General features: G+C 41.9%; 1 protein-coding gene across 4 annotated transcripts in view; it reads right to left on the bottom strand.

The window, feature by feature from the left end:
• trim44 (tripartite motif containing 44) overlaps positions 1–26453 on the bottom strand; it is a 46807-nt gene extending 20354 nt beyond the window's left edge. Inside the window, exons 1-6 of one of the 4 annotated variants that reach the window (XM_030054603.1) lie at positions 25862–25993; positions 25634–25773; positions 24611–25339; positions 22979–23056; positions 15137–15433; positions 6745–6767 (exon numbers count right to left, since the gene is read on the bottom strand). In XM_030054603.1, coding sequence (XP_029910463.1) covers positions 6745–6767; positions 15137–15433; positions 22979–23056; positions 24611–25300 — 1088 coding nt within the window. In that variant the 5' untranslated portion in view covers positions 25301–25339; positions 25634–25773; positions 25862–25993. Of the gene's footprint in view, positions 1–6744; positions 6768–15136; positions 15434–22978; positions 23057–24610; positions 25340–25633; positions 25774–25861; positions 25994–26131 lie in introns of those variants that run through there. The other 3 variants (XM_030054605.1, XM_030054602.1, XM_030054604.1) reach the window with 3 other exon arrangements.
• Positions 26454–27979: the final 1526 nt, after the last annotated feature.

The raw sequence follows: 27979 nt of genomic DNA, 5'->3' as shown, positions 1-27979 counted from the left end.
GCAGTATATTGCAGGAAAAAAATATATATCACAATGTCAGTTTTTCCAATATCGTGCAGCCCTAACCTACACAGCAAGATCAATAACTGGAGGTACTCTTAAAGCTCTGGTTATAGTTCTGTAAACAGGGTCCCCGGCTCTCACGAGGCGAGGAAATCTCCAAACAACAAATCCAGCAGCAGTGCTACTTGAACCCTGATGAAATTTTGAATCCTGAGGTAAATCACCATCATTGGTGGCAAGTCAAATCCAATATGTAAGGAGGCTGCTCGTGTTTGAAAATACATTCATACCTGTCACGTCTGTTTCACATTCTGGCAGGTAGTATACAGTCATGATTCATAGTCACTGGTTTAAAAGTGCACTCACTTAGACAGCTTCGCCTTCCCAGGTTGCTCTTTGAACCATCACATCTGACTGGAAGGTTCAGATGCTTTTTAAGTAGCTGCTGTACACAAAAGTAAAATAAATGGGTAGTGTTAAGGCAACCCCAATGCAAAATTGTGATCCCTATCGGAGGCTTTTTCTGGGTAAATTACCTTATTTGTATTCAGGTAAACCATCGAGGGAAAAAATAACTGCCATTAGTCATCACAGGAGACAAACCTTACAGAACACACACACACACACACACACACACACAGACACACACACACACACACACACACGTTTCCTAATTTTCTTTTACAAACACACAGCCGCGCAGATTCACAGCTTTTTCACACATCAGTCTCCACATTCCTGCAAAAACCTCCCGCCTGATATGAGTTATGCCGGTGCCCATGTTGCCACGCATACCCCAATGTGCACGTGTGCATGCATTAACACCGCACACACACAGACTTCCAAGCACATGCATTCACACATAAAGACATGTGTGTAGTTTTATAAAGTGTGCCAATGAGAGGACAAAAAACCCCCCAACAAAGTGACATCTTAAACCAGGGGAACTTGCGCATGTGGTATGAATTATGCATGCTCATAGTCTCTTATCATCTAAATGCATGTCTCTCTATTTGTCTGTTTCTTGTGTGTGTGCTTTGCATTCATTTGGGACCTGAGATCCACCCCTGTGGAATGGAAATGACTGAGAAAGAGAGGAAGACGGAAAAAAAAGAGGAGAAAGGGTAGAGAGAGTGAGACAGAGGTATGGAGAGAGAGAGAAAGAGAGAGAGAGAGAGAGAGAGAGAGAGAGAGAGAGAGAGAGAGAGCAAGAGAAGGAGCAAGTGTGACGTAAGGGAAGAAGGGAAAGAGAGGGAGAGAGAGGGAGTGAGAGAGAGAGAGAGAGAGAGGTGTAATCAGAAGGCCTTAGGATATGGTCATATCAAGCAGCTTGGACTTAACATACACACACACACACACACACACACACACACACACGCATGCGTGTGTGCACGCGCGCACACACACAAATAAATTACACACACATACAGATACAGATGTTTCCATCTGAAATGTTTTAAATTATTAAGCAAGGGCACACACACGCACGCACATACACACAGACCGCAGCAGAGAAGTGGGAGGCCCTGTAGTGGCTCCCTTTGCACCAGGGAATGTAAATATTTCATTAGAGGAAACCCAGCTCCCTCCATCCATCCCTTCATCTCCAGGCTCTGTCCTGTGTCCTCGAGCCACATCTCCCTCACCCTCCAACCCCCACCCCCACCCTCTGCCTCACTCATCCCATCTATTTGACCCAATGAAGGGCAAGCAGCTCAGACAGACAGAGTACCAATGACTATGCTAACATGAGAGAGAGAAAAAAAAAAAAAAAAAACTCATCTCCTTCACATTACCATGCGGTGTTACCTTCCAGCCACCAGAGGGGCACCAGAGTGCACGATTTGCACCATGCAACATGAGAGCGTACAACCGTGAAATACAGTACATCAAGCTGTGTGTAGGTGTAAATGTGCATACAGTGTATGTGCATGTCTGCGTGTGTGCACGTCCGTTTATACAAAGACACAGCTGAGTGCTTCCAGCGGCAAAATAAATTGTGGAAGCCTTGGCAAAATCAGTTAAAGATGAAATAAATGGCCATAAAAGGTTTCTGCACATGATAAAGATTGGTGAACAAGTAGTAAATCATTAGCAGTGACTTTACTTATAATTTTATACTGAATTCATAAATGAAGGAAACTACATCTAGCAGTAACTAGCCAGTTAATTCAGTTTGTGTAAAACAAAATGTAAAGAAATGGGACAGCACATATTTCATCATATGTATAAATGTATGTGTGTGTGTGCATGCTAAAGAGAGTGAGGAAGAGAAAGGAGTAGAGAGGAGGGAGAGGGAGAGATAGTCTGCCTGCCTTCCAGTTGCATGTGTGCTTATGTGTTCAGGTCCATGCGTGATAAAGTGATGGAGGCAGGGGACATCGACTCCCGAGATACAGCAGAGACGTGACTGATTGGAGCAATGAATGGAGGGACCTGGTATCGTAATTAGAAGTGCCACGCTCCCCGGCGGGCCTTATCATATTTGTGTGATTACACTCAGTGATTTATATGCTAGGGAGGCCTCCATCGCTCTTGCTAAGCAGGCTTTCTACACGTCACAAGGCTTTCACTTTTGTTGATTCAGATGTTTTGTTTTTTTTTTCTCCCTGCCTTTGGACTCGCTGATCAAAACGCGGTGTTGACTGAAAGAGCTGTGCGCCAAAACACACTTCAGCAGCAGAGGTTATTGTACTTTCTGGTGGTGGCTTTTTGTTCTGGAGAGAAGACTGACAACTTTACTTACTTTCACGTCACTTGTATCAGGGATATCTTAGCCTGTTTTATTTCCCTCATTTGTTATTTATGCATTCTGATGTTTTTGAACCACTCCCCCCTTCAACTCTTGTATAATTTTCTCTTTCTTCTTTTGGGGTGAGCTTTTAATACAATAAGCCTCTTGGGGTTTCTTTGTCTCACTCACTTTCAATTTCTTTGCTTTCCTGTTCTACAATTTGCATGTGCAAATTAAATAAACTTAACACAGAAAAACAGGTAGATTGTAAGAAGAATATAAAGCAGGAAGTGGGTGTAAATAGATGGAGGGGCTCAGACAAATATGCTCATTACTCTGCACATGTGCTTCACAGCATTTGACATTTCGCTCCTCTGTGTCGTGCATCCATCAAGCTGCTAGAGCAGCACTGCATGCGGTCACTACTTTCTAAAATGCTTTGCTTGGGAGGTAAAACCCTCATCAGATGGTAAAGCGTGTTTCACTTCTAACAAATGCATCTCATTGTTTATGAAATGATCGGTTCTTGCACCACTGGAGTCCACTGAGAGAATATGATGGATTGTTTTGCATAGGCTATAGGATACTGTCTTGTTTTCCAATACACAAGGTAAGCTGTCATATTTCATTCTTACATACATAGGTGCAAGAATAGCCCACGTCTGTCTCTCCAACACAAATAAACAGATGGGACAAGGTGTGTCAGGAACGCTATACAATCTAATTGAAATTCTTGGAAATTCTGCCAAGTGGACAAAAACAAACAAAACAAACAAACACAGCCATATGACAATGTGACTGCCTGGAAAAGGACCAACCAAACAATGAAAACTGACATTTGTTGGGATATTTTTCAGCTTATCAACTTTGCTTATGGAAAAGTTTGCACTTAAAAGCCTCTTTTGTCTCGTTTTCTATTCTGCAGAGAAATAGGGAAGACAAATATCAGGAGGCAAAGAAACCACAAGTTCAAGCCTGAATAAGACCTTATCTGAAGATTATAATGTCCCCCCAAAAATTCTGTACCTGGGAGTGACTTCCCCTTGAAGACCAACTAAATGACTGTGAACACCAAAACACAAACCTCTAACAATGCAGACACAAGACACTAAAACTTATACATGTCTAACAAAAACACGTTTCCCTTCAGAAAAGCAAATTCAAATCCACTGATTGGAAATCCCTTGGTATACAGCTCTTTTTCTCTCATTGACTGTTTCAGTCTTTGTGTCTCTTCTTCTCTCCCACAGACACATTCAAACTCTCAGGAGAGCGCATAAAACTGGCTTTGTGAAATGAAAGCTTTGCCACCACTTTCATGCCCTTTCTCCTCGTCCTTCCCAAGTGTGTGTGTATGTGTGTGCGCGTGCAGACAGTAGGAGACGCTCTCCTCTATTGATCAGTGGCTATGGAGACTCCTGATGTAGCATAGCCCTGTCTGTGATCACGGAGGGGTCAGACCAGTGGGGCTCAGAGCGCTAGATGTGAAACGAAATCAATGGTGTGTCAGAGGTTCAAGTGGTGGGAAGAAGAAGGTAAAAGTGTGTGTGTATGTGTGTGCTTGTGCGTGCAGGTTATGATAGAGAAAGCGCCTGTGGTTATGAATTTCATTTGATCAATAGTGATGCATATTAATAATTATTCATATTTCATTAAGTGTAATAATAACCACTAAATACTGAAAACTGGTACATACAAGCATATCCCACGCACTCACAAACAGAGGCACATTTTCCCAACTCATATGCTAACACATGCACGTGCACGGGGTGTAGGCTAAATATGACAAGGTTGACAATGAGCCTGCAAGAGCAAGATTACATCCAGATGATGAATATGGGTCTGATTCGGAGGCTCGGGGTGTTTACGCATACAAACACACAGAAACACGCATGCACACATGCACTGAAGCAAGCGGGAGGAGCTGCAAGGGATGTAAGCGATGAAAGTAAAATTTTGCGATGCATCACATTAGAGCCAGACGGGAGATTTATATTCGGAGAAGGTCAAATCGCGGCAGGCATGGAACAGCAGTGTTAAGAAGCTTGGGGAGAGGATGGGGGGATTCTATTGATGAGCAGCAGCAGAGTAAAGATGGGTGTGGGTGCAGGACTGCGGTCCTGTGGGGATGCTGTGTCTATGGCGGCGATACAGGGCTCAGACAGAGGATTAGTGTTTCTGCTCCATAATCAATTTACCGTCTGGATCCCGTTGCACATCAACCTAAACAACCATTCCTCGCCTGATCCAACAAAATCTCTCCATTCCCCTCATTTTTTCTCTCTCTCTCTCTGTTTCTCTCTCCCTTTCCACCCATTTCACTTGGGTTTCACCTCTACTTGTTTCTCTTGATGTCTGATTTTAATTGTTCAGCATTCTACAAACAAGAAACTATCCAGAATATTCCGTTTCTGTCTTTCTCTCCAAGTCACATGACCTCTGCTAACCTATAAACCACTCCTTCCTCTGGTGTGCCACTATGATGGTGTGACACTTTGAACCAAAACATTTTTAAATTTTCATTGCACTTTAGGGCAAAACAAGGAACTGTGGGGATAATTATAGGGATATGTGTGTGTATGTGTGTATTTGTATTGTACTGTAGGTGTGTAGAGGTTAACCTTGACCAAGCCAGCCCATTAGCTCCATCCCACCCTGGGGTACAACCTCACCGCCATCTGCTCTTGAGCTTAGGAGTCAAACTATTGGCTAGCCAGTCACTAACATATTATACTGTGGCACAGCATGCCAGCAGTGGTCATGACTTTCTTTGCTAATAAAAGGAAGGCAAACTATTTAGGAAACATGAGGGAAATAAGTGACAACCAGCACCACAATATCAATGGTAATGAACTGAATATGAAAGTTCACATTGTGTTTGATTTTTGGAAGTGAAGGTAGACCATTAGTTACAAAAAAAAAAAAAAAAAGAAAGAGAGAAAAGGAAAAACAGAGCATCCTGTCTATCGAAAGAACCCTTTACTTCAAAGTGCCTTTTGTGGCACGTAGCATTTTTTTTTTTTTTTCTAATTCATCTATCACTTTAACAACAAAGTCCCACAGAAAATGAGGTTCCTCTCTCCGAAGACAGATGGGCTGGCATTTGCTGAGATCAGACAGTCAGACGGGGCATAGGCGTCTGAGTTTGTGTATGCAGGTTTGCATTTGTGTATTTGTGTGTTTGAGTCTGCAGAGCGGGAGGAGAACTTTGAGTTGAAAGCCCAGAGAGACAGGCAGCGGGGAGGCAGAAACAGTAGGTGGTGGGTGAGGGAGGGAGAGGGGTTTCCGTCTCAGCAGATCAATACGGACGAGACTGGGAGAGGAGTATCCATTTCAGACTGTCTGACACTGAAAGATGGAGATGCAGATGAGAGATATAGGCAGAAATAGTGGCACAAACAAATTGTAATGTCGGCTGACAAATAATAAGACGGTGTCTGTCTGGTCTGTCAGTTTCTCTCACTCCGTCTCTGGTAAACACAATCAATTTCTGGATGGTATAAATGTAAATACTATACTTGGCTATATCACGGGGTAAGACTTGACCCCAATAATCACACAACAGCTTGACTAAACACACACACACACATAGCCTCATCCTGCCAGCCACTGTCTGAAACCCTCTTATTGCAGCAGGCAGATTGTCACCTCTTCTGATTCCACCGGGCACACACAGATGAGAGCTACTAATTACCTTGCTGGGCCACCAACGTGACTCGCATGTGATAGGACAAGATTGGACACACAGGGAGGCTGACGCGTATAGGTGACTGTGTGTGTGAAGTGAGTTCATGAGGGGAGCGAATGAACACTTGAGTGTATAGGAGGGAATAAGAGGTAGAAGGCGTGTGCATGTTTGTGTGTGTGTTGTTATGTGGATTGAATGCTCGTCAGTCTCATGGTGGCTAATGGAAGAAGGACCCCACTGAGGAGATTTTGAAGGGTCCTTATTCCCTACTCAGCAGCTGCTATAAAAAGGTGAACATGAATCATACTGGCTGTCTTACCTTGGCCTGGCCTCAATGTCGTGCTGAAAACAATGACACACACACACACACACAGAGAGAGAGAGAGAGAGAGAGAGAGAGAGAGAGAGAGAGAGAGAGAGAGAGAGCATAAAAAATGTTAAAATCGTTGTGCAGGTGTTGTGGATAACACGTGAAAAGTAAACAAGATAATTTACAACTTGGTCCACAGCTGGTGTGGCTCTAAATCTGACCAATTAATTTTCAGTTTCATCACCCAGTTGTGCTCATGTAAATTCATGACCAAGGGCTGTTAAAGGAGCAGTCTTGAACAAAACATCAACTTGAGGTAAACTATTGTCTTACAGGCTTTGCTGCGTAATTTCAACTGGGTTGAAAATACTGTTCATTGTCACAACAGTCGACTTTGCACATGATCGGTGGAATAATATTATATGACAGCTACACAAGCTTTAACTGTAAATGGTTGATTTGTTTGTGTATCACTTACACGGCCCAAAATGGATTCATATCTCAAATTGCATTTGCATTTGAAGGCTGCAAACACATTATTTAACCATCTTTACCATTAAAATGTAATGTTATGTGTATACTGATACACACTCACTTTGCATGGCAAACACACAATCCCTCTGCACATGAAGCACTACAGCCCTATTATTAAAACACCGCTTGTCCCAGTTGGTTTATTTTCAGTAAAGAGAACCTTGTGCATAGGACTGGCTCTTCTGCTACCTTTAATATTCTGCCCAGCACTGATTGCAGCACTGGACCTTGACTACCAGCGCAGATCGCTGTGCCAGAAAGGGATTTTGACACTGTGTAACTAACAGCGTCTGGTAGACAGTGGCTCCCTGGCAGCAGAGAAGATGAAAGCAGAGTTGATGAGTGGAGGTAGTGGAGCACTGACTGGCTGTCCGCCTCACCGGCTGACTAAGATTTGGCTTGGAATTTAATTAGCGCTAGATCTGGGCAAATATGTATTCAAATATGGGCTCAAATATTTGAACTCGTTTAAATTTTCTTGGTTTACCTTGTCAAACACTTCAGCAGACTCAAAAGTCAATCTGCGAGATCATGGTCCGAAACAGACATTGCCAAACAGACTCTTTGGCTGTCTGTTACACTGGCTCTGCACAAAGTAACATCTAAACTTCTGCAGTTTTGTTTTTTTTTCCCCACCAGTTTTTCCACTGCTTAACCAGCTGAATTAGTTGGATCTGCTCTTGGTTCTTTAATCAGTATTTCTCAAGAGTGCCTCATTCTATACACAAAACAGCACAGTAAGCCATACAGTTAATATCAAACCATATGAGATAAATTAAAAGCTGTGCTATTTTTGAAATCAATACCGTGAAAACTCCTTCAACTATATGTATATAACATTTGCACACAGCTGAATGTCTGAAAGTACATCTCGGCCATCAGTGCTGGCTGTGCATGAAGTTGTGTGGCGCTATGCATGCTAAAAAACAAAAAAAGCGTTCCACAAAAATGCTTTTAAAATTTAAAACACATTCAGTTATTATTTGTCCAATTCCAATTAGCTCCATATGGGATCACTCAAACAGGCACCAGGAGAGCCTGGATATACTGTCTGTCTATTGGGTTCTTTTAAGCTGATGATTCTATGTGCACAAGTGCTGAATTAATATTGCATATTTCTGAAATATTTACTGTGATGGTATAATATAATTCTAGCAAAATTTGATGTTATAGTCCCAATTGTCTTCTTTGTGTTTTCATTTGGTGCAATTAAGTCTTTTTAGTGCCAGTATCTGTGGAATCTAATGAAATATGCCGGCAGAAAAAAAGCTCACAGGAGCCTTAGAGTTTTGTTGTAGTTAGTTATTATTTTCCAATGCCTTGAAAGCAGAATATTACCGCATGTAACAATTCATGTGTTATTCATGTGGCCTGGAGCATTTCAATCAATATGTGTAAACATAAAAAAAAAATAATAATAATAAAAAATAAAATTGTCTCCAAAAACTAAAAACAATTAAAGATGTAACCTGAAGGTGCCCCATTCACCTAAATAAATAAATAAATAAATAAATAAATAAATAAATAAACTTCATGGACTGATGTGCACTTGAACTTTTAGAATCACGAGGTTTGTTTCATAACTGTGTGATTCACACTCCCTACAAATGAGTAATAGGATAAAGACTCTGTTGGCACGCTGTCTAAGAAACACTCGCCAGGAGAGCCTTGCTTTCATTGTAATTCTAATAGCACGGACAAATAACTATAGAAGTGATGCTGTGTCTTACAACATGGGTGGTGGATTTCAAGTGAAGAGCGGTAGGAAACAGAGTGACCCTCTGTTAAGAAAACTGAAATCACTGGCAGACACCCCTGTAATGATGCCTCTATAATATCAGCCCTGCAGCTGAAAATCTATATCTTTTCAACATGGGACGATTATATGTTTACGGTCGAAAAACATTCGATAGAGCACTACCTCATAACAAAAAGAATTGAGTTTTAAAGGTCTCATATTTTTCTCTTTCTTAGCAATTTAAAACAGTTTTCAGTGGTGAAGCGTAAATCCAGCTTTTGTAGTGTGCTCCAGCCTCTCAGTGTTTCCACTGTAAAGATCAGACTGTTTTCTGTGGGCATTTATTTTATGCTAATGAACCACAGCTCTGCCTGCATGCTTCATTGGAGGGTTGGGTTTTTGGCTCTGAAGAGTAAAGTTAGAATATGAGGTTTGGTAAGTGTGAATGCTCATTCACCTTGCGGCGGTCAAACACAGATTCTCATCCATGAATAATGTCAGGGAGGGCTTAAAATCAAAACAGCTTGTTGAATCGAATTTTTTAAAATATGGGAACTACAGCGAAACAGAGGGAGTTTAAAATTTCACCTTTCCTCAGCTATTAGATCTCATGCCAAAATGTTTGCATGTTACGTGTCACAACCATTTTGTAAATACGGGACTGGGGAATAGTGAGTGCCGGTCTACTTAAAGCAAGGGTCATTAGGCAAAGGACGTGTTCTTTCAGATCCGTCTCCAAACTGCTAAGAATGACCTGGGTCAGGACTGGGTCAGGCTTGGGTCACTGTTGGATCCCAATAACGCTTGGCTAATGAGGGATCTTGGTTTGTTTTGAAGCCAAGGGTCCTCATCAAGGTTACACATCAGTGAGCCCATCGTCTCTGATTTTCCAAACACGCTCAAAACACAAACGTGCAAAAGGAACCTCAGAGAAAGTTGTGTGTCATACATGTGAAAATATGAACATAAACACAGATGCATAATGGCGCAAACAATGCAGACGTGCACACACATGTAGACACACACACGCAAACACTCTAGTTGAAGGAATGGGTATTTAGAGTATGTGAGAGAGCACTGGGGCGCGGGTGACAATATGAGAATAGGTGAAATTCAGGACATGGGAGCTGGGGGTGGGCATGGCCTCCAGTACATTTGTATATTTTTTAATTGAAGATGATTCATTGCATTCAGAGTCATTGAGCAGAACAGTAAAGCAGTTATTATTTTTGTTACCTACCTGTCATACCTATGGACATAAAAGTGTCTGTGGGTGACACCAAGATAGAGTTTCCCAATAGTCAGTATTAAATGTTTTATTAAGCTATAACTCATTATAACTTGGGTCTATTTTTCAGGATAGACAGGACACCCATGGACTTGTTTTCATAGTTTTGTTCATTTCATGATTTTATTTCTTTTTACCGTCAAGCGTCTTTGAGAACCAAGAAAAGTCCTACACAAATAAAATGTATTATTTATTATTATTACTGAGGACAAGTGGTCCTAATTTGGCACAGTCCTGAATTTTTTGGGGATGTTTGGTCACCCTAATTGGAGCATATGAGTGGGCCTCAAGCATGAGTGTCTGTCTATATGAGGGGATTTGTTTTCACTAGGTATCTGTTCTTTGGCATGGGTGTATGACAGATACAGCTGGGCTCCTATTTGAGTGATCTCATATGGAGCTAATTGGAACTGGACAAATAATGACTGTGCACCCATACAGTAGTTATCATTTTTAGTGGAAGATGTAGGGCTAGGCGATATGGATAAAATCAAATATCAAAATATATTTGACCAAATACCTTTATATCAGTATTCTGATGATACTGTAGAGATGACTACTGGCGCTGTCACAAAATATTTACATAATGGTATTTTTGATAAGCAATCATTGGTGATTTGAATATGATGACAACATAAGGAGAGGCAAATAATAAGACATCTAGAACAGTCTAATAAGTTCAGAAAATTGCATTCCTTTACTGCAAAATAGCCTTTAAAACCAGGAAAAGACAACTTATATGCCATATCATGATATTACCATATCCAAAGTCCCAGAAGATATATAGTTTTATGTCAAAATATCGGTGTAACATCGATACATTTCCAAACATTTCTTTCCCTATTTTCTCTATGTGTTTGGACATGTTTTCAATAATGTCGTTCTGCACAGTGTGTGCATGTGCCGGTCAGGCAGAATGATCATTTCCTGCTGGATGACAGATCTTTGTTTGTTAATCACAGTCATCACTGAATGGATGAGTAAATACAGGCTGTGTGGCTGTACAGCTGTTTACCCACTGTCACTTGTTATTGATTTTACGACAGATCTGCCAATTACAGGACAAGTATGGGGGTCCAGCAAATTTGTAATAAATTCAGAGGCTGGTGAGTGATGAGTTGAGAGGCAAAATCTCTTAATAAGCTGGAAATGCGTTCTCTGACTCCCAGTGATCAACCTTGGGAAATCCTTAGTTCACCAGTGCTGACCCTCTCTATTACTATATATACATGTGTATGTGTGTGTCTGTGTGTATGTGTATTCGAAAAACCAAGAGGGATTACGAGCAGAAGCAATGGTAATTTGTTTGTTTGACCTTAAGCAAGCGGACTCACCTCAATTATGTGGTCTGTTCTTTCGAGAGGGGTTTAAATGATGGATAATAATCAGGAATAAATTATTTCATACCATTATTTTGCTCAATTTCACAGTGCTATTGTTAAATGGCTGTAGAGAGAGGACCCTTGATATCAGGGTTCCTACACATTTTCCATTTAAAAATTCCAGCCTCAAACTTCAGTGTTAAATTCTGTATCTGTTACTATTTGCTTTTGCCAGCTGCTCAATACATTCACTGCCGAGGGTGACCACCTCAAGTCACCCTCGCACACTGAATGGGTCGAGATAGGTCATAATGCCGCATCACTTGTCAGCCTCGCATTGGTGTGCTGAGCAAAAAAGGCGAGACATTGGGTGCTGACGGTGCTTTTACAAGATCACCGTGCCTTTTCCCTTCCATATGACAAGTGATGGCTGCCTCGCTCGTATTAGAGATGACAAATGATTTCACACACAGTTTGCAGAAAATGATTCACGTAAGAATTGTGATTCGTATCCTCTATGATTCTCAGTCTATTCCAAAAAATTTAATTCCAATTCAGAAATTTCAAAAAAATGATTCATTCATTTTTTTCAGCCACCTTATGGTTTTGTTTGCAGGCAAGTTTGCCGCGAGCACACAGGGCAGTCAGAGTGTGGCAGGCCAACTCTGAACGGGTGAAGAAAATAAATCTGCCCATAGCCTAATTACTTTCAAAACACCTGCCCCCCTACAGCGCGGATGATAATGAAGGCTTTCCCGTCAGCTTTTAAACCAAGAGAGCAGGGCAGAAGAAAACTGGCTTAGCATTTGATATTTGCCTGACATTCACAGACTATCCTGCTCAAAATATCTGCAAAATGTTTTGCTGACAAGTCAAGTCTCAAGTACATTTTGTGAAACAACTGCCTTACCTCATTTCTGTACATTTGTTTGAAAATATGTGGTATCATGGCATGGAACAAGCGGACATGCTGTTATTGACAAGATGAAGTTGGTTTCACATAGAAAACTACTTTTTTAGAAAACTGCTTTTCAGGAAACCTTTAATACAATGAATAGGCTGGGAACACAAACATTTTCCCATATTCTCTCCTCTTTTCCATACTTATCGATACAGTGTAGGAACCCTGTGATATGCATAGAAAGTCACTTTCCTGACTTGGCTCTATCTTTTGCATAGCTCGAATCACAGCACTACTTCTAAAATTGCTAGAGGCTATGACTGAAGCTTGCTGGCAAATAAGATTAGATTGTGCTGTGCAGCACCAAAAAAGCACTGAAAAACAAAACAGTAATAGGGTCAACATGTTTAAATATTAATTTTCATTCTAGCAAAGCTGAAGATATTGGTTTTGTTTTGTCATATTTTCTGTTTTCCTGTGTCAAATCAGCTCATGTTTTGTTCTCATTCGTGGAATTCAAAGCCTCAACTTCCTACTTTCAAATAAGCAATGTGACAACAAACCGCACAACAGCTAAAACTGGTAATACTGCCCTTCTATAAACTTTTGAAGGTATGCATGCTTTAAAGCAAAACCGTTGTACCAAACTGCTGCAACAGCTGGTTATCTAAAGATGGACTTAAAGTCACCCTTTGCCTTTTGCTATCCAAACACTCACATACACCAACCAGACAACAGAGTCTTTAAGTCTTACATATTAACGCATGTACACATAGAACTAACTTGCAGTGTGTGTGCACACTATACAAGTACACACTGTAACTGAATAACTAGATAATTTCTCTTTCATTCCCACACCTCCCAAAAAGGAAAAACACCCACCCACACTCCCATGACCAAACATTTCCAAGCAACTGTTTCCATTACTTATTTCAGCAATAACTAACACAAAAGAACAAATAGGGTAACCATCAGCATTCAATTAGTGCTTTAATGAACTTGGCCCACCATGGATTCATTTCTCATCCAGAAAAGCAATCTGCACATCAGCCACAGCCATTACTGCAGCCTCTCTGGCCCTGCACAGTACACGCGGGCATCCTTGCTTGCCTGTGGTGACTACAGCGTAGCAGGTGACAAATGGACCAGTGGGATATTTTAATTTGGGGCCTATAAGCAATAAAAGCCTCCACTTGAATGTTAAAATGAAAAGTGAGTGAGGGAGTGCAGTGTTACACAGTGTGGACATGTAACATGCTTGCACTTTTGGCTATGCATTTATGTGTGTACGTATGTGTGCCTGTGTGTGTGTGTGTGTGTGTGTGTATGTGTAAATGCATTCTGTATCTGCACACCTGCTCCAGTGTGACGGGAATGGTATGCGAGTATGGGAACCTAACCTTGGCCAAGGGACTAGCATGTAAAAGAGCAGACAGTGTACCCAGCTGGTGTGTGTATGTATAACTGGCAAATAGCCAGAGGACAAACACAGTTACACAGCCAACACTGCCGGATTTATTTGCATCTCCCTACCTGTGTCATACTTTCACAGCAGACTCCATAAAAGGAAGATGACATTTCTCGACATGAATCTAACGCCTGCCCTGCTAACTCAAGTTATTCTCTCCATTCATTTGGAATGTAAATGTGCGTTCTGGCACTTGTTTATATATTTTCTTTGCTGTTTACAGCAGTGTGTCATAGTGATTAAGGAGCCCACACATTTAACCAGAGGGCCTGGGCCCAAGCCCCGACAGCAGCAGCAAACAGCCACCCTGCTGAATTGTCCTTGAGCAATATTCTTAATCCTACCAGGTGACTGTTCTCTAAATTTCCCCTTCAGGAGACGCCCCGGTGACTCACCTGGTAGAGCGCGTACCCCATATCAAGGCTAAGTTTTCAACACAGCGGACTCCAAACCGAGCCCTTTGCTGCATATCTACCCCTCTCTCTCCCTCTACTGTCACTAGCGAATAAAGTAGAAATGAAAGAAAGAATAATAATAATAATAATAATAATAATAAAAACCTCTCCTTCAGGGGATCAACAGATTATCACAAAAATATTCATAAACAAATGTCGACAGCTTGTGTTGCTGACTACTACAATGACAAAATGGCATCATTAATCATTTTATTTTAAGTTTTCTTAATTCTATTTTATTAATTTATTTTTAAAAAATGCATTTTAACCAATCTACTTTGTGTTATTTATCACAGCTTTCGCACTTCATGATATTCTTTTAATTTTATTGTTATTGTTACGGTGACTATGTCAACTAAATTCCCCACTGAAGTGTCAAATTGGACTGCTACCTCCATCAAGCCACAGAGGGACAGGTTTGTCAGAAAAAAAAAAAAATACTGTGGTCATCTAAAGTTTTAGATTACATTTTTTTCTAGTTAGCAGCAGCAACGCTACTGAATGACATACAGAATATTATACAAATACAACAGGTGGCAATGTGTCTGTGGGTCCTCCTCTGTGACCACACATCGCTATTCATCACTAAGATAATGAAGGTCTAGCTGAACAGAGACAGTCTACACTTTATTTGATAAACTGAAAAACAACACAAGCAAGTAACATGCAGCACAGAGAGTATAATCTGGGCTCACCGGCAGTCTGGGGGGTGGTCCCAGCCCTCCTAAGAGGACCTCTGGTGCCACTGCAGGCCCTGCTGCCTGTGCCTCGGCCTGGTCAAGCAGACACAGCTGGTGTGTGATGCTGGCCATCTCCTCTTGCAAGCGCTCGGTGTGGACCGTGATTTCTGCAATTTTCTCGGCAGCAGAGGCTGTCAAGAAAGCTTCTTTAAGGTCTACCAGGTGGAGGGTCCTCTTCTCCTCCAGACGCACCAATCTGTGGAGCTCGTCAAATTGGGTGTTCACATAAGCCTCTAACTCCTCTGTGGACATCTAGCCAATATAGATGAGGAGGTGAGAGAGAGAGAGAGAGAGAGAGAGGGAGAGAGAGAGAGAGAGAGAGAGAGAGAGAGAGAGGGAGAGAGAGAGAGAGAGAGAGAGAGAGAGAGAATCAAGGGTGAATTTTAGAGGAGGCAAGTCCACAAATGACAAGGATCGAAGGACATAAATAAACTTTCATTTCTAATGAACTTGGATGAGCCACTTCAGAGCGTGTATGAATCACTGAGATATAATCATAAAATAAGTGAGGCAGAGACAGGCATGGAGCATGTAAGTGGGGAAGTAAAAATAGAGATCAGAGGACAGTAAGAAGAGCGGACAAGTTAATGAGCAAAATTTTATTTGGCTCCTGAACATTTTGGGTCTAGGAGCCAATGCCTCCTAAAGATTTTGTTGTTGCTTTAGATTTCTTCTGGAGCCCTGCCAAGTTATAGAAGGCAGGGCTAAAAGCCATTTCTGTCTTCTGCCATGTTTTTCTGAATGTCATTTTAGTAAGCCCGTTGGCCTGTCATGCTATAGCTAATTGATGGCATGAAGCATCGCTGAAGCCTCCTCAGGAGGCAATCTCCATGTGTCCCATCTGCAAATAAAGACCTCAGAGGCGTCTTCTACCACAGCAAGCCATCTGTTTGGCTTTCAAGGCAATTGAACTGCTCACTACGATTCCTCTTTAATCCATTTCCCTCTTCCCCAACGAGGCTCTCTTTAGCTACAACTCATCACTATAAAACACCTCAATGAGCAGAAGCCCCCCTGCAATCCTTCCCACTGAGGCAGCTCCACTTCCACCACAGATGCTGTCACGAGGTAAAACACCCCTAAGTCTCTTGTCATGATCCCTGCTCCAGAATGTGTCCTCATCGCTTCAATCTACCTCAGCTGCTCTGTCGTTTCCCTTCCCTTGAGCTGAACTTCACTGCCTTCCATGCCGTCTATTTCCTCTGGTTTCCTCCCCTAAGCCGTCTGCTCTCCAGTGAAGCAAGGAATCATCAGACTGCACCGAGGTTGGCAGAGCCAGGACCCTCATGGGCCAAAGTCTTATCATGTATTTGGCATTTCTGCACAAGCAATCAGACTCTCCAAATTGCCCATTAAACCAACCAAGAGAAGAAACATTTTTTAATTTACTTTCTTTGTTTAAGCAAAGAAAAACATGGCCATCACTCATTTGGAATCAGAGAGAGAGAAATTAGAGTGCATTAGTTAGTGGAGACTCTTTGTGTCCCAGCTTTCTGTCTTGTGTACCAGAATCAAAAGCTTGACTACCTGCATGTCACATAAATAAACACTGATTACAACTGCTTTGCAAAAGCAAGTTTTTTTTTTTTTTTTTTTTTTTTCATTTTCTATCCATAGACACTCTGCTGAAATGTTTTTGCAAACTTGGAAGTTGAGAGAGGACACATTAGCATTTTCAAGAATGAGTCTTTGAAATACATGGAGGAATAGGAAGGACAGCTCAACAATGATAAATCCTAGAGTAGACGGATTATAAGCAGCCTGATTAAATCTTCCATAAGACTTATCATTTCAGGCATGCACACTCAAAAATACATTTAGAAATGACAAGGCAGTTAAATACTTTTACATTTTGCGTTGGGACTTGAATGGGAATTGAATTTTTAAGTTATTGCCCATGTTTTGACATCTTTGAGGCCTTGCTTTGAGTTTGCTCTGACTGAGGTGTCATGAATGTTGGAGCAGCAGCAACAACCTCAATATCTAAGTCTAATTCCACTGCAAATCTAAATAATCAGTGCTTAATCCCTTTAAATATTCATCTCTAAGGGCCCTGACTTCTCCTGGGTATTTTTCTATTCATCTAGACTTGTATGATAAAAAATGCTGGCAAAATACTGGTGTTGTAATCTAACAGTATCATAACATACTGTAACAAGGCCTACACTTTTTGAATACAAATAAGACTGCCAAAGGAAAGTGCCTCTATCAAAAATTTCAAATGCATTCATTAATTCACTCGTGAGCTAACTGTAGCAGCAGTTCTGATAATTCTGATCTGGTTACATCCTGATCAGAATTGTCTATACCCTTACTCATGCCGATGAGCACTGATGAAAACTTTGCTAATAATTTCCTATCTAACTAGTCGGTCTACAACCAAAAAAAATTCATGCATGCAAAAATCCTTGATCAAATACCATGAAGCCTTTTTCAATTAACTATATGTACCTTTCACCTCAAGAAACAACATAGAACAGTTACTAATCAAAACAAAATTATATACTGACATCACATACGTAATATACCACTTTAAATCTATGCATACAAAAGGTCAATTATCTATGAAAAACACAAGTTTTGTCACACAATACGTGTCTTTTTTGGGTCACAATTCTCAATACAAAACAGTTTCAGGAAATGGTGCAGCTAGCCCATACAAAGCTGTTAGCGTCATTCAACAAGGCTCTATTGATGCCCAAGAGCAACGCCTAGACAGGAATACAAGGGAGGACACTGAAACATGAAGCCCCCCTCCGTCTTTGGTATGTTATCTGTCATCAATCTTACACTCCGTCACATTCTTTCACCACCTCTCCTATTCTCCGGGACCTTTAAAGAGCCCATTGCCCTCTCAGTGAGTCCCCGTGGCCTCAACGGCAGATGGGGGCCATGATCCTGGATCAGTGCTCCTCTGTAAGGAGCAGGAGCCCTCTGCCCTTGGACCCTTTACTCAGTGTTACTCAGAGTTTCTCTAAGCATCTGTCCTGCCAACGAGGAGGAAGGCAGCCATGCGTGCTAATCTTCATTTACATGGCTGCAAGCTGAGGCCTCCAACTGGTGCCCCAGGAGAGACCGCAGCACAGCTCTTACAAGGGCAGGGAGTTAGTGAAAGGCAGAGAGAGAGGGAGAGTACAAGCAAAGATAGGACACTAGGCTGGCAGATTAAGGGAGATTTTTAAAAAAGCACTGTGTATTACTGTCGCAAACTCTTTCTTATCTGAAACACTCAGTAATGACAGTAGTGCAAGCAAGTGAATCACTGAATCGCCTTAAGATGTCACCGACTGTCACAATGCACAATCTGAAGCGCAGCTGACATGCCCGCCTAAATGTTCATTTTGACAAGCACATGCCAACTTGAGTTAAAACAGCAGCTCTATTTCATTTCATGTGAGAGGTATGAAAGTTGGGCAGAGAGACGCAAGGAGCATAGGTCCAAATTCCAGCTGATAAAACTAGAAATGAATGAACGCATTTGTACAGAAAAAGAAAGCTGTGATCTGTGGTCTACTAAAGATAGCGTTCTTCTGAAGACGTTCCACTAACTTTTCACATGACTTCAATGTTGCAAAAAAACGCAAATGGAATTAACTTCACTGGCGATGCGGTCCTTTGTGACTGGCTACAGAAAGGTTGTGCGAACCATTAGTGTTGATGAAGAAACATGCAACGAGGACAAAAAACCTTGGGACTGAAAATAGATCAGAGTGTGAAGAACTTAAGAAAAAAAAAAATGCTGTGCCACATTATATTAACAAGACATCCGGATGTACTAAAATGGAACAGGTAACAGAAAACAACTCCTGACAAAAACTGACCCACACTAAACTCAACTTTCTCTCACCACCCAAAAAACAGAGCCTGATCTGCTGCTCATTCATAGGCGCTGGCAGGTTTGTGTGGTGTTTTTTAAAAAGGCCTAAAAAGCATTAATAGAACATTAGGAGTAAATGGATTTGAACTGTCTGTCCTTGCCCTTGGCAATAGTGGCTGTGTTCCAAATGAACATCTCTTTCTCCCTCTCTCTCTCTCCCCTTTCTCTCTCTGTCTCTCTCCCGCTCTCTCTCTCACCTCTTCAAGAAATTAGATTCGCCTCTAACACAACACAGCAATATACAGAAAGTTAATTTGCAAAACACTACTTTATCAAAAGTAATAGAAAGTAATATAAAGTGGAGAAGTGAGAGGAGTCAAAAGATAGACAGGAAGAATGACAGAGAAGGCCTTTAGTTTTATAATTGGAGCGTTTCAATGTCCCGTACCATTTTTATTACTGGTTGTGAGTGAAGGAATGTCAGCCAAGCAACTTTCCGGGGAATGATACATAGGGTAATTCAATTAAAATGCTGCGAGGGGAGAAGGAAAGGGAATCAGAGCCTGAAAAAGCCGTGGAAGAGGAGAAGAAAAAAATAGAAGAGGAAACAGATGAGGAGGAAGAAGAAAGGGAAACGGCAGAGATGGACAAGGAGGAGCAGGATGAATAAGCTTAACAGTGGCAGCCAAGTCTTTTCATGCCTTTCCTGTCTGTTCCTTAGCCTGGACTCTCTAAGACGGTTTTAATGTGTATGCTGCTCCGGAAGATTTTATGAGGCAGGGAAAACGGATGGAGCCAGTGCACAATGCACATTTTTGCATTTCTGTGTGAATGGGTTGATGCAGCCGCACTCTCAAGATATCGGACTGCTCTCTCTCCTAAGACGCAGCAAGTAGCACCGCAGGCAGTGTGCCATAGATGCCACTGCGCACAGTGGAAAGTGAGTAAATAAAACATGAGTGTGAGGTAAATATGCTGACTACCTGCTGTCCTGGTCTGAAACTACAACATGCTTCACACTCTGTTTCCAGGTCTCTGATTATCAAGTAACACTGGCTGTCTGGCTGACTGATAGACAGCTATCCAAGAAACCTCATGTTACACCACACCTCTGGTCCCCTATTAATATGTATGGAGCCTCACCACTGTTTTTATGTATTATATTCCATTCCCCTGTGGAGAAGGGAGATATGAGCTGAGAGAGATTAAAATCCCCACACCTGAGGCAAAGTACATAATTAAACAGGCAAGATTTAATAAGTAAACATCAGCTAGGGGTTAAACCTTTTCATCCACTCATCACACACACTCTTCTTTCTTCATAAGCTCCTTTAGGACCAAGCTACAACTTCCATTCCTCAAACTTCTGTCAAACTCACTCTCACACACGCATACACCTATTCACACAAACATACTTTCACACACACACACACACACACACACACACACACACACACACACACACTTTCCTCGCCAGAAGCAGTTGCTCTGATGGTTACCGGTCATGCATAATAAGAAATGCTGACATTTGAGAGTGCAGAGAGGACACACCGACAAATCCATATAATGGTTTCTACTGCACTGCCCGACGAGCAAAGAGGAAAGTGTTTTTTCGCTGAACGCGCTACACCTCTGCAGTCGAATGGCAGGAGACAAAATGTCCAGTAAGTCCTTGGGGCAGCATTGATATTTCAGTATGATAATGGACATGAGCTGGGGTGGGGCGCAGGCTGCCAATAAAGGTATTACCTCTCACAGGCCATTCAAATTAACCTTCTGCATTATGCCACTGTGCCACAGGTCACATCTCTGCAGGTTTTGAGCAATGCTCCCACATATCAGTGCTCTTCGGAAGGTGCAGACAAAGTTATATAACCAGGGAGGAAGGCAGAGCCGGGGCTGCAGGGGGGCTCAGAGAGCAGGTGCAGCTGTTATAGATGGTAAATAGATGAGACCTTGCTGCTTATCCGTGACCCTGCCTCTCACTGTGACATTCTCACACAACACTCATCACAGGCTGTGGTCACGTTTTATTTTCAGTGGCACAACATGCCAACACCAAGTAGCCCGTAATGGAATTATAGCCAGTGTTTTCAAGGTCGACCTGCCATGAAAACTTAACAGTTACTGGTTTGTTTAAATTCAAGAGTGAGAAGATTTTGCAGTAGATGCAGTGAAACCCTTGCTTATCAGGCAGTACCCTGCTGGGTGGAGAAATAAGCTTTTGACCCCAAGGTCAGCAGGTAAAATCCCATGACTCCATCAATAACTAACATTATGTAGTGTTGTACAAGGCAAAGCTGCTCCACTGCAACTACTCCACAACTCTACTCGAGTATAAGACTGCGGTTGTAGTGGATAACCTCCTTGACTGTGTGTGTGTATCTGTGTGTGTGTGTGTGTGTGTGTGTGACTAATGCATCTAATCCACCCTCAAAGTCATATTTTGTCAACTTACCTGACAAGTCAGGATTTAAAGAAGAAAGAAACTAGAGAGAAATCATGATTCTTTTGTGCTTTATACATTACGAGGCTTAAATCAGAGTCACTTTGGAAATGCAAACTCTGACTTGATGCAGAAGTGCCGAGTCAAAGGACAGACAATGATGCCATCACTCCTGAGCTTCAAGTGGAAAAATATCTTTGAAGAAACCCAGTAGGCAAGTTCCGAGAATGGGGCAGAAAGAATGAATATATGGATTGAAATAATTGGCTCTTATGTTTACTACCCAATGCCTTTATGACATAATCTCTTTCTAATCCCTCTTTATCTCATTCCAGACCGCTGTGACTCCAGCGCTACAGTGTCTATACTACTGCAGTGCTTACAGCTTTACCCACTGAATTAGAAATGAATAATGGCTTGTTTTTTTTTTTTTTTTTCTATTTTGTTATGACTCTCTGTGACTTGAAACCAAGCTCAATTCCTTTTGCTGCAGAAACTATGTGGTTTAAAAATGCTCACTTTGAATTATTTTCCTGCTATGAATCCATGGCAGCCAACCTTTAGGCAAGAAGAAAGTCGTGTTCACTTCTGTGTCTTTATTAAAGTTTGGCTCTTTTTTGCAGCAGTTGCTCTGTATTAGTGCCTCCAGACCCATACACATAAAAACTTCTTAAGTTTGAGAACTATTCTCAAGAGGTCAGATGCTGAGAAAAGTCACAGAATGTTGGGCACTGCATTCTAATAAAGTTCAACATTATTTATGAAGATTCCTTCTAAAATAAACATTTGAGAGTTATGAGGACAGCATTAAGTAAATTGTCTGCAGCAACAGAGCCATCTGATAAACAATTCACACAATCCGTCCAACTTGTATCTATTGGATGCATATGTGATGACAATTGCACAAGTAGAGTAGACTATGTAGGTTAAACCACACATAAGGTGACATACTATACATATGTACATATTAAAAGATAACATTAAGCTATATTAATTAACATTCTGTACTGCTATATTTGCACAAATTTTTATCAAGTATAAAAAGCTCCTAGATATCCTAAATTCACAAAGATGACAGCCTCCTTTATTTACATAATTTGCTATCCCAAGTCATTACAACTAAAGCCTTAGTTTTCACCATTTATTACTTTTTGTCGTTACTGGAAAAGGTTAATTGTGACATCTGGACTCTATGTTGTGAGATATCTACAGGGATATTCATTCAGACCACAAGGTACAAGTGAATAGTATGAATGTAATGAACTATACTTATGAATCATGATACCGTGTCATCCCTTGCAAGGAGGTAAAGTCCAACTATTATTTCTGCAGAGAAATTCTACTTTCATTTGATAAAAGTTGATCAGAGGTCCATTAAAAATGGCTGCTTAAATGAAACTCCCAGGAATAGTGAGGTCAACCCCTTTTTTGAGGATGTTTTGTGTGGCCAGTTTGAGATGCTGTAGAAAAGTGGCTCTTGCAACTCACTTTGCACTTGCAACTCAGTCTTCTGTGCCCAGGATATTGGACTCACCTCAGGATTGCTCCATTTGGTCTTGATTTTCTCAGCCATCTGCTGTGTGCAGCCCAGCAGGTCATAGCCCTCCCTGCTCTGCAAGTGGGGCAGATAAATAAATGGTAAAGGACAACAGAGTATGCCAATATAAAGTAGTTTGAGGTACAAAGAGCTCTTTAAGCTGTGACACATTAGGATTTTTAGTATTTTTTTTTTTTTAATGAGGAATCACTGTATGTGTTATTCTTATTCTGTTACTTAAAATTCTAACTATTAATGTAATTACTTACTAGACAACCTAGTTAACTTATCCTTTACTTACCAATTTATAGTGTACAAAGAATGTGATGTTCAATGAGCAGAACAGCATTTTGACATCACAATCACTGGAGCAGGGAATCATATCACTACTCAAGGTTACATGAGATCTTTTCACATGGATACTCTCAAGCAGGAAGCCTGATTCATACAGAGTTCACAAGCAGGCTAAATGCTAAGTAGGCCTAGTGTAAATAATGTGGCCTAGGGCAATGTGACATGACCCCCTTTTTCTCCCATCAATCTATATGTGGCCACGATGCAAGAGCAGGTCATTGAAATGTTCTGTTCTCTTTTTTCTTGTCAGATGTACCGCACAGCTACAAGGCTTCAACAAAGCCTCGCAGAAGATGATGCACTGACTTTATAAATTGGAGTCATCATGTCATGATGGTCATTATAACTGTAGCTAAATGGATTGCCTGCAGTTCACAAAAGCTACTGCCGTTTTCAGATGTGGCCCTATCTGATACTTTCAGATGCAGTTTGCTTTTATGCTCACAAACATGCTTTTTGGTTTCCCGAGCTCTTCAAACAAGCTGTTGATGATAACGCCAACATCCAAGTGATAATGTAGACTGACTAGACCTCTGACTGTTCAAAATATTAATCCAAAACTAAGACCTGAAAGCTGATCTTATCAAACCCTTGCTAATTGGTGCTCTGTGCAATGACACAGCTCTAATGTGTTCATCAGTGGGCTGATAGCATCTCACTCTAAATGGGACAATAATCATGACAAAGTCTATGTTCAGCTGAGTTGAACCCAGAGTGATGGTGGTGTTATTTTCCTATCCAGAACAACATTAGCCTGGCTTACTGCACCAACTGCTGTGCTGCACTGAACGGTTGGTGACTCACACTGGACCAATATAAAATATGGCTGAAGCACAAAGTCCATCTGGGAAACAAAGAGACGTGAAGCCATAACTGGCACCAAGACAAATGGACACTGTAAAATGTTCATTAGGTTTAATTCCCACGTCATGATTTTCAAAGAAATTATTTATGTTGCCGGATAATTAAGTCAAATTTTCTATGATGACATTTGGGTGATCATGAGATACTGTTATGTTTAAAACATTACACAGAGTTCTTACAGAGCCCTGGTGAGTTGACTTAAAGACTACCAGGCCTACAGCTATTGGCACACTGCTAAATACTGCATTAGAAATGCAAACCAGATAGGCAATGTTCTGAATAGATTAGACTATATATTATAAGAGATACTGTGGGGTTGCCATTATGATGATGTACAGCAGAGGGCACAAAGTGAATCAGAGTGCCATACATCCCTATATGAACCTGTCATGTTTGCAATGTGCAGCTCACCTTCTGCCAGAGATAGGCTTCGTGCAGAGTGATGATCTCATGATCACGGTGCTCGCCCTGCACAGCACACACAACACAGATGATCTGCTCATCTGGCTTACAATACAGGGAGCCTTCCTGTCCATGTTGCTTGCAGCGCAGCCTCTCCACCGTTACAGTGTCCCTCTTCCCAGCCTCTGGAGCAGCCATGGCCTCCTGCCCTGCCGCTGCACCTTCAGCCCCCGCATCCATTTCTGCCTCCGGTGGCAGACCATTCTGTGCTGCCCCTTCTACTCGGTCACCCTCTTCCTCTGACTCAACCCTTGCCGCTCCAAGCGGCCCCATCTCCCAAGTCCTTGCTTCAAACAGAGCCATGTTTCTCTGAGCTACATCCTCCATGCCCACCCCCATTTCCCCCTCCTCTCCAGCTGCAACCCCACCCTCAGCTCCTGCTTCAATCCCAGAGTCTCTGTCCATTCCAAGGCTCTGAGCTTGTGCTGCCTCATGATTGTATGGCGTCAGCAGGTGATGTGTTCTGCTGGCATGTCTGTCGGCATGAGCGGAGCAGAAGGCAAAGCTGCAGGTGTGGCAAACTTGTGTGGCTGGTTGGGCCTCATCAGGCTCACATGCGTCACATGACCCATCCATCTGCGGGAGTTCTTCCTGATTTTGACCCATGCTTCCTTCCCAGGGTTCCCCCTGGTTGTTCATGGTTGCTGATGATAATTTTAGGGATCAGATCAGTGAACCCTACAGGAGACACACAGAGAAAAGGACAGGCTGTAAATAGATGAGGAGAAAGTGAATGACATCAATCCCTTCAGACTACGGATATAGAACTGCTGTAATAGACGATATGCAGAGGGGGATGCAACATCCTGTGCAATGCTACACCATACAAGCTATTCAACAACGCAGCATTCTTTGCACTTCCTGCTGCAGAAAGAGCCCATCTGCAGTCACTGGACTGTCTTTGTGTGCAAACATACCCACTTTGTTTACTGACTCACAAGCACAAAGTGCTGAGTGTGTATGTCTACTCACAGCATGACCAAACATGTACACACTCTTATTCTCCTTTAGCTCCTCCTCCTCCTTTGTCGACAGGCCTCTACCTAATAACATTTCGATCGTTTCTTGTATTTTTCTCCTCTCTTCTTTCAGGCCACTCTGCAGGAGTGAAGCTGAAGAAAGGAGAGAGATTATGCTGCATGCCTGGCACATTGAACACACACACACACGCACGCATGTCTTGTTTCTTTTCTTTCTCACCCTCTCTTTCTTTCTCAGAGTCTCTCGCTCCTTGGAGCCTTCCTCTCCTGAGCTGTTTGTGGATTCTTTCCCTCTGCTGACACAAACAACCAGCAGAAAAAAAGTGCTTTCATGCAGAGAAAACTCCCCCTTCCCTTCTTTCACCACCCTTCTCTGCTATCTCTCCTTCTCTGCCTCACACACACACACACACACACACACACACACACACACACACACACACACACACAGTGCTTTCTCTCTCACACTAACACACATTCTTGTTTTCACCCTGTGGGGCTTACCAGTGTGCAACTCACTCCTGTGTGTACTTGCTGGTTTGTATAGGACTGAGGCTCAGTTTGTCCTCCCCTTCTCCCTCTCTATTCTGTCTGTCTCTGCCGGAATTGTTGTGAGAGAATACAGACTCAGTGGAGCTATTAGCTTGCAGGCTAGCACTTCCTTAGCACAGACACTGAGTTGAATTCAGTTACAGAGCTGCCCACTGATCTACTTTCACTTAACAGGAGAAGACGAGCTCCAGCTCCGGCTCCGACCGACAGCATTCACTTCCTTGTTTTCATCAGCTGCTCAGTTCGCTTTTTTTTCTACTTCCTGCTTCTCTCTGGTGAGACAGTGAGAGTCGGCTGGGAGGAAACCGGTTTGGCTGTTAGCTCCGGCAAACACACACTTTACTTTTGAATGGAGTGACAACCCGTAACAAGGCATGGGAAGAGTTTTTAACCTTATCGTTAAGGAAGTTATATCAGTGAACATGCTGTCCGTCACCTAAGTATGACATTAGTTACTTTGTATCCGAATGACAGTTACATTTTCACATTACATACATTGTTTCCACTGTTTCCGTTTGTAATTACGACCATGTAAACAACTGCGTAACAGTTCAGCGTCACAAATGCGTCATTCTTATTTTAGCTAAGTATACATGTATAGCTACCAAGCCAGCTTTACCACCCAGTAATACTAGTTTTTTTTTTTTTTTTTTTTTTTTTTTGGAAGTATAGTTGATGATGTGCATTTTGTCTGCATTGCAAAACTTTCCGAAAACTCCATGAGGAAATTAGACTAAACTGAGATGAAACTTTGCATGGCTCCCGTTAAGGAATTGGATGGCATAAGCAGAAACAATATAGTGCTTACATCTCAAATTGCATCCAGCTGCTTAGCAAGTGGCATTTTAGTGTTCTGAGATAAGTTGGGTGTATTTCTATCTCAGAAATGTCAACAGTGTGTGTCAGAGGACAAGACTGAGGCAAGAGAGGCTTGATAAGCTTCAGTCAGGAGGCAAAAAGCGTGGCTTTCAACATTTGCTTTTTTTTTTTTGGTAACTGCTTTCCCCTTCTTTTCATTTCCCTTCCATTTCCATTAGCAACAGCTGACAGACAATGGAGCAGGATTAGAGCATGGGCTCGCTAGAGAAAGGAGGAAAAACAAACTGCGCCCCGTGGAGACCCAAAGAGGCTATTGAGCCCGGCTTCACATAAGCAGTATTTGGCAAATGATTTCCGACTGTCACTGTGACTCCGTGGCACGCCATAAACGCTGCAACAGTCGAAACTGATGCCCCAAGTCGGCCTCTCACATCTGCAGGACAGGGGCCTGTGAGTGATGAAGCTGTTGGTGCTGAAGGTTTTGAGCTGTTAGTGGAACAAATGAAAAGGCACTGGAAAAAGGAACGATCCCTGCTGTCATAAAAGACTGCCACCAGACAATTCGCACTTCAAGACTATAAACAAAGCCATGAAAATGTAGCCTGTTTTACACACTGGGAAAAACATGCTTTTGCATCTTGCCGGAGCCAGACAGATTTTACACTTGCAATTGAAAATGCGTTTGCAGATGGGCACAGGGTCACGACAGACACATACCCATATTGTAGACATCACAGCAGTGTCACATTTGATCACATTTGATCTATTGAACTACAATGCTGTGAAATTGATAGGATGTGGTGTCAGTGTGAGGTTAGCTGGTTATCTGAGGGGCTGGCTTATTCTGAAAAAAACCTTATCTAATCTCTCTGCAACAAACTCCCAGAAAGGGTAAAAAAGAAAAACAATTCAACTGACATTATCTTGCAAGCTGCACACTTTTGAGAATAATTAAAAGAATTATTGG

Source organism: Myripristis murdjan, chromosome 6 (assembly GCF_902150065.1).
Source record: "Myripristis murdjan chromosome 6, fMyrMur1.1, whole genome shotgun sequence".
In the NCBI taxonomy this organism is placed as follows: Eukaryota; Metazoa; Chordata; class Actinopteri; order Holocentriformes; family Holocentridae; genus Myripristis; species Myripristis murdjan.
The sequence above is the reverse complement of the archived record's forward strand: the minus strand, read 5'-3'. Positions and strand labels throughout refer to the sequence as shown.